We start from the raw sequence: 7,536 nt of genomic DNA on the forward strand, positions 1-7,536 counted from the left end.
TTAAGGGGAAGGGAGCGGGGGGCGCCCTATAGGGCGCCGGCACCCCAGCGTAGAGGGCGTGGTGTGAGTGAGTATTATTGATACGAAACCACGACGACACACACCAGTCGACTCGCATCGGTTGCCTCCATGAACGGCGGAGCTATTCTCGCGTCCACACCACACCTGGCTCCAACGTGGACACGCCCATAGCTGGGGACACTACTAGGTCACGCATGGCATCAGAAGTTTTCGGTGTGCCTTCCCTTCTAAAATAAAAAGAAATCTCGCTACGGTAAAACGCGCCCGGCCCCAGCCGCCAACCACAACCCAGTCTCCCTCCGAATGGCCGACGACGCCGAGGGGGAGAGCAAGCGGCGTTTGCCCCGGCGCGACGAGGATCATCTCGGCTCACGCTCCACTCTCGCGCCGCCTGAGGGCGAGAAGCGGCGCACGGCGCGGCGCGACGGAGTGGTCGGCTTCAAGCGTGCGGGTTGGGCGGAGAAGGACGAGGCCGTGCCCCAGAAGAAGGCGAAGCCTGCACGCGGCCGCGGCGGTGGCCGCGGTCGCGGCGGCCGCGGCGCCGGCCGCGCTGCCCACCTCCACGATCCAGCGAGGGCGGACGACGCGCAGTTTGACGACCTTGCGCTGCTGCGAGAGGGTGTGGGCGGCAAGCGTGCTGGCGCGGCGGGCGCAGGGGAGGCGACGCTCGACGGCAGGCCCGCCGGCGCGGGCAAGAAGGCGCCCGCGCGCAAGAAGCCAAAGGGCGCGAGCGGCTCGGGTGACGGCGGCGCCTCGGGGAGAGCGCTGCAGCCCACGGGCGGCAAGGCGGGCGGCGGGGGTGAGGCGGGGAACGGGGGCGGCGAGGCGGAGGGGTGTGAGGAGGCCGACGCCGAGGGAGGCGGCGAGGGGGCGGCGGGGGACCGCGGAGCGCGAGGCTCGTACGGCAAGCGCAAGGCGCGAGTCAAGCAGATGGACGAAGGCGATTGGCCAGAGCTCAAGCCGCGCCACCTCCGAGGCAAGCGAAAGGAGGAGATGCTGCTGCGCCAAGCTGCGAACAAGGCGGCGGCGGCCGCACGGGTCGTGGCGGCGACGAGCGGCGGCGGCGGCGGCGCTGGGACGTCCGCCGCCGCAGATGAGGACGAGGAGGCGAGCGTGCTCAAGCTCACCCTCTGCCGGCTGCTGCGGCCGAAGCTCCGCCGCTGGGCGATGTACGAGTGGTTCTACTCGCCGGTCGACGTGGCGTGGTACCGCGAGAGCCCGTTCTGCGCCGCGCTGGGCGCGTGCGGCCTGGGGCAGGTCAGCGTGCTGCCTCGCGCAGAGTGGTCGTACGTCCGATCGCTGCTCGGCAAGCCGCGCCGCTTCTCGCCCGCGTACGTCGAGCAGGAGCGCGCGGCGCTGCGAGAGCACCGCGAAGGGGTGCGCGAGGCGAGGCGGAGAGCGGCGCGGCCGGCCGGGCTACTCGACGAGGCGACCACCTACGACCCGCGCGCGGCGGCGCAGCTGGCGGTCGGGCAGCGCGTCACCGCTCTCCACCCGCGGCTGCGTCAGCTCCACTCGGGCACGGTCCTCTCCCCCGACGGCGACCACTACAAGGTCCAGTTCGACTCTCCGAAGCTGGGCGTCCACCTCGTGGAGGACGTGCTGGTCGCGCCGCTGCTCGACGGGACTCGCGGCATCGACTTCACCTCGCCCCGCTCCCTCACCCCCGGCATTTCGCCCGACGAGGAGCCGGTGGCCAGCGGTACCGGCAAGACGGCGGTGGCCTCTGCCAACGAGCAGGCCAAGGCCGCGCCCAAGGAGCTGCAGCTGCTCGCCTACATCCTGCGCCTGCTGCAGAGGAAGCGGATGCTGATTGGGGAGCAGCGGGCCGTGTGCGGCGACTGCGAGGAGTACCTCCTCCGCGTCGGCCGAGAGGTGCACGAGGAGCACAAGGGGGCGCGCGGCGACGTCGACGCGCTGCTCGTCGAGCCAGGCACCGCCGGCCCAAAGGTTGAGGTGACGGCGGCGCAGCAGCGGCAGCTCGGGCAGGTCCCTCCCCCGCCGCTGCTGCCGCCGGTGCACGCGATGCTCAGTCTGCTGGCCGAGCACTCGGAGGCGGAGCACTCCGCGCTGCGCTCCGAGGTGCGGCGGTGGAGCCTCGAGATCAGCTGGCTGCAGGACGAGCTGCGCGGCACCTCGCGCCGGCTCGAGGAGGCGCTCGCGGCGATGCGGCCGATGTCGCAGCGCTTCTCGCTCGCGCTCGGCGCCTCGGCGCCAGAGCCAGTCACGGCTGGCGTGGGCGTGCTCGCGTGCGCAGACTTGCGCGAGGAGGCGGTCAGGGCGACCTCGGCCATACTCTCGCACGAGATCGCCTCCAGCACCGCCGCCGACGCGGCCGCGGATGCCGCCGCCGCCGCCGCCGCCGATGCCGACGCCGCTTCCGACGTCGCCCCGTTGCTGCCGCCGCTCCCTTCCCCGCCTCCGCCCGCCGTGCGAGAGACGGTCTCGGCGGCGCTGATGCTGCTGCTACAGCTCCAGGCTTGGGCGAGGGCCCCCGCGTCCTCAGTCAACGACTGCTCCTCCTCGATCAGCGGCTCGCTGCGCGACCTCATCCCGGCCGTCGGCTCGGACGCCAACCTAAAGGCGTTCAATGCGGTGGCGAACGCGGCGCAGTCGCTCGAGCACATTCTGGCCAGCGGCGCGTCCTAAAGTAGAAGCGGCCTCGCGGCTGTCCGTGTCGAGTCTATGCACGGCATGTGCGCCGTGGATGCCGCCTCCCTCTAACGCCCCGCGCACCGGCGTCGGTTCCACCATGTTTGAGCCCTGGCTGAGGGCTCCGTACGGTTTTCCAAACTCAAAGAATTCTTCAGCTTTACACACAAGCGGTGCCGGCGGCGGCCCGCCACGCGCACGACGCGTCGACGACGACCTGATGCAGCCGGCTATTCTGTAGCGCTGCACAGTGCACATCGACTAGGGCGCTTCGGTAGCGTTGAGGATCAAGTCGGCCTCCCGAGTGGGCCCCTCAGGGGCCAGCTTCGCCCCGATTTCGATAGACTTGATGGTCAAAAGCTCGGCATCGCCAGTACTCCAAAACCGATCGTTGCTGCAAGGCACTCAGATTCCTCTTGTGTCAGACCACCATCTCCATATCCCTGCAGGCGCCGCCTGCAACCGCTTGTTGAGTCGACGAACAGTTGGCAGACGAAGCGCCCCTCGTTCACGTTGACGAAGTTGGAGCTCTTCGCCGAGACGTGGCCGGAATAGTGAACGCACGGGTGCGTCTCCCACGCCGTCTCGTTGTCGTTGCAGGGGCGGTGCTCGACCACCTTGAAGACCGAGATGCCCCAAGCCTGATCGCCCTGTCCATCCGTGCCGCACGCGGACGTCGGCTCGAGCAGCGCGATATTTATGGTCCCACGAGCTCGAAACCAGCGCGTCCGCCTCAGCCGCGTCGCCCTCGATGGTCTTCGCGAGATGATGCGGGAAATCGGTGAACTTGACCGCCGCCTGCGGGTAGTACTCAAAGGAGATGCTGCCGATGAAGTGCGCCCTCGTGTCGCCCTCAGCACTTGTCTCCACGTCGTGCTCGGTCTCGACCGCCTTGAGGTTTGAGCAGAAGCCAGAGGTGGCGATGAGCCAGGCGGGGTCGTCGACCACGTTGGGGACGGGCGGACGGGGCACTGGAGCAAACGTAGTGCCACGAGCGGCCGGCGTGCTCTCGCGGGTGGTAGTGAGGCCGAGGGCGCCGGGCGCGAGGAGCAGAGTTATCGGCGCACACACCCGCGACGCGGTTGGCATTGGCACAACCGCCGGGGGTGCCCGCCGTGAATTCGTCCGACCGAAACCCTTTTCTTTTTTTTGTGTTTCCCGCGAAAGGGTCCGTAGAGGGCGTCGTGTAGCCCTCCTTTTGGTATAGCATATGCTTCTGCCCCGGAGCCCGGCCGCTGACGGTCCGTCGGCGGTGGTAAGCGCCTCGGATCGCCGGCGTGCCATCGCTATCGTCGCCGCCCTCGTCGTCGTCAACGTCTCAGCCGTTATGCTGCTCACCGTCGCCGTCGGGCGCTACCCCTCCCTCTCCGCTGGCGCCACCCTCGCCTACACTTTTGGCCTCCGCCACGCCGTCGACGCTGACCACATTGCCGCCATCGACAACGTCACTCGCAAGCTCTCCTCCGCTCCGGCGCCCGGCACGGCTGGTGCGGCGGCCCGCCGGCCGGCGCCGCTGCTCGTCGGGCTCTTCTTCTCGCTGGGCCACTCGACGGTGGTGGGGCTCATGTGCCTCGGCGTGGCGCTCGGCTCGACCTACCTCTCCGACAACGTCACCTCCCTCAAAGAGTCGCTCGCGCCGATCGGTACCCTCGTCTCTGTGAGCGTGCTGCTTCTCGTCTCGGGCCTCAACATCGCCACCGCGCGGCGCCTGTACCACGACTACCACGAGAGGCGGGCCACGGGCGAGCACAGGCACTACAGCGCCTTCGGCGCAACCTTCTTCACCCACACGCACGCCGTCGAGGTTGACGAGTTCGCCGAGGTGAAGCCGAGTGGAGCGACGTCCGGCCTCCTCGCGCGGTGCTGCCCAGGCATCTTCCGCGGCATCACGGCGGAGTGGCACATGTACCCTGTCGGCCTGCTCTTCGGCCTCGGCTTCGACACCGCCTCGGAGATCGCCCTGCTCGGCCTCACCGCGATGTCGTCAGACTCGGGCGTGCCTCCGCTGCTCACCCTGCTGCTGCCGCTGCTCTTCGCGTGCGCGATGTCGCTCGTCGACACTCTCGACGGAATGATGATGCTTTTCATGTACCGGTGGGCGGGCGGCGACCCGGCGCGCCGCCTCTTCTTCAACCTCTTCCTCACCGCCCTCTCCGCCGCCATCGCGCTCGTGGTGGCCGCAGTCGAGCTGCTCGGCCAGGTGCAGGACAAGCTTCACCTCGCCGGACCCTTCTGGGACGGCGTCAAGAGCGTCAACGACCACTTCGAGTATGTTGGCTACTCAATCATTGCGCTGTTTGTCCTCTCGTGCGGCGGCGCGGCGGCCTACATGCGCCTCAGCCTGGGGGGCGGCGAGTGCGGCGGCGGGGGAGAGGAGGCGGAGGCGGAGGAGATGGCGGCGGCGCAGGAGAAGGCGAGGCAGGAGGGCGACTACCTGCGGCGGAGAATGCTCGCACTGGCGACGGGCGCGGCGAAGGCGAGGGAGATCGACGTTTGACTAACGTATGGCTAACACATTTCTGGCGCGTTGTGGGCATGTGCCCGGCACACGTCCAGCTAAGTAAGGGCCGGCACGGCGGCAGCGGGCCCAGGCGGAAAGTACCTTCTCAACCGTGGAGACGCACAATAACGGTGCGTAGAGCCGTAGAGACACCATTTCGCGCGCTAACCAATGGTAAAATATATCATCCCGGTGCCGCGGTCGATATACTTTAGAGTGAGCCGTTGGTATAGAGCCGTGTACGCGCGGGACCACGATTGAGATGGCTAGTGCCATTTCACTCTGGCACAGCGCGCGCTACTTGTTACTAAACCCGTTGATTTGACCATTTGCGCAAAAAGGTACATCTCGGTGCCTTCCAGAGGCAGCTGCGACCCCGCCGAGTAGACGGCGGCACACAGCAGGTGGCGCGGTGTGCCGCCGTCCACTCGGCAGGGTCGCAGCTGCCTCTGCGCGTCCTGTGGATGTACCTTTGTCGCGCGCCGGAGATGACTCGACGCCGCTGAGATCGGAGATCAAGCTCTGACAGGTCGCACGTCGCTCCTTTGACGCCGACGTGATTTACCCGTGCAGATCACATCAGGACACGGTCTCGACGCGCTCGGTACGCTGCCTGCGACCCGTCTCGGGTCAGGTGGCACGACGCTCATCGCGCCTACCAGCGCTGCCGTGCAGGTTGCCACGACGAGGTCGAGCACGCTTCTATACGCTCGCCGAGCCTTCCTTTCCATCCCATGAGGCAGCCTGGGAACGGTGGCGGTCAGAGGCAAAGCCTACGAGGGGTGGTGGAACCACATGTCACGGCTACTGCCGGCTCGACCCCACGATAGCCTCCGAAGGCTGACTTTGAGGCACCATCATCGGACGATGTCGACGATTTGGGTCGCTCTCGCGGTAGCCAGATGACCTCTCATACTAGGAGCATCGGCCATGGCCGCAGGGAGCGCGGGGGAGGGCGCTGGAAGCAACACGGAGCTCCGTTGGAGACGTTTTCAAGATTAGCGTGTCAGCAGTGCTCGATCTTTACCGGTATGGGAGTTTTTGGCTAATCAAACCCAAGGCCTGCACTAATCAAAAAGTGGTACGGGATACCAGTTGCCTCACGGAAATCAAAGCGAGTCGGAGTGCCTTCTTGGTGGCAAAATCTGGCAAAATCGGCAAAATCGGCAAAATACCGGGTATTTTGCGCGGTATTTTGCCTGGAAAAACCCGGTTATACCCGGGTAATACCCAGGGTAGGCTCCGCCCCACTGTGATTCGAACTGAGCGACGGCAGGACCCTTTGAAATCATGAATGGCGGCGTCCGGTGAGGCCCCCACGGCCGGGGGTGGTAAGTGGGTGATAGGATGGCCATAAACGACCATCACACCGGCCACCGGACCCCTCCACCCCCCCAAACACAGTCCAAACCGGCCCCGGCGGCCGGCGGGACGCACGCCGGCGCAGCACCATCAAGCTGCTGTACGGCCCCGGCATCGCCTCCCCAGAATTAGCTCTCAGTCAAGATATTGTGCACATGGGTGGCCTCTACAATATACTCACTGACACTGAACCTCCCAGAGCTCGTACCGGTCCGTCACGGCCATCCTCGTCCTCCGCGGCGCCGGCTCCGGCCCCTCCGCCGCACTGTGATGAGCGTCGGCAGGACCCTTTGAAATCATAAATGGCGGCGTCTGGAGAGGCCCCCACGGCCGGGGGCGGTAAGTGGGTGATAGGAGGGTGATAAACGACCATCACACCGGCCACCGGACCACTCCACCCCCCCAAACACATTCCAAACCGGCCCCGGCGGCCGCCGTGCAGGAGGCCGCCGGGGCGCACCAAACGGCCCTTCACGGCCGCCACACGGGCCACCACGGCCCGTCCCGGTGGCACGGGTGCCGCCGCGCACCCGCCCGACGCCCCCGGCCCGCCAGCTTCCGCTCTGGGGGGCTTCACCTCCGCCAGCGGGCCGAGCGCGCCGCCTTCTCGCCGCGCTGCGGCCGCACGCCCGAGAAGTGGCCGAAGGGCGACCTACGCGGCACTAAAATCACGACTAGAAGCGCCGCCCGCCAGCAGGCAGCTTGCCCGCCGCGCGCCGCGCGCCGCCGCAGCCCCCGGCCGGCGCTGGAAGGGCTATGCCGGCCGGTAGCCGCCGTCGCGCCGCCCGGCGGCCGCGTGGGCCGCAGCGTTTTGGGGAGGCGGCCCCAGGACGCCCCGAGCGGAGCTACTAAAAGCCCTGGGGCCCGGGGTGGGGGGCCGGGAAGGGCCACTTGGGCCAATGTTGGTGGCGTTGGGTCCCCGGGGCATCGCCTTTTGGGGTCCCCGGGGAAGGTCCGTTGGTTGTTTTGTGGGAATTTGGGGCTTAGAACCGAAGGAGGCC

The 7,536-nt window shown here is 67.5% G+C and overlaps 2 protein-coding genes across 2 annotated transcripts; both read left to right on the top strand.

The window, feature by feature from the left end:
* Nucleotides 1-324: 324 nt before the first annotated feature.
* On the top strand, nt 325-2,670 carry EMIHUDRAFT_200992 (hypothetical protein; the record flags this gene model as incomplete). The annotated part of the gene is made up of 4 exons (XM_005789148.1): nt 325-472; nt 593-760; nt 1,115-2,295; nt 2,461-2,670. The coding sequence occupies 4 exons, from the start codon at nt 325-327 to the stop codon at nt 2,668-2,670; spliced, it is 1,707 nt and encodes a 568-aa protein (XP_005789205.1).
* A 1,567-nt stretch (nt 2,671-4,237) lies between these two features.
* Nucleotides 4,238-5,170, top strand: EMIHUDRAFT_200994 (hypothetical protein; the record flags this gene model as incomplete). Its single annotated transcript, XM_005789149.1, has 2 exons — nt 4,238-4,980; nt 5,119-5,170. 2 exons carry the CDS (start codon nt 4,238-4,240, stop codon nt 5,168-5,170), a joined length of 795 nt encoding a protein of 264 aa, XP_005789206.1.
* Nucleotides 5,171-7,536: the final 2,366 nt, after the last annotated feature.

The sequence above is a fragment of the Emiliania huxleyi genome (genome assembly GCF_000372725.1).
Source record: "Emiliania huxleyi CCMP1516 chromosome Unknown EMIHUscaffold_13, whole genome shotgun sequence".
Taxonomy (NCBI): Eukaryota; Haptophyta; order Isochrysidales; family Noelaerhabdaceae; genus Emiliania; species Emiliania huxleyi.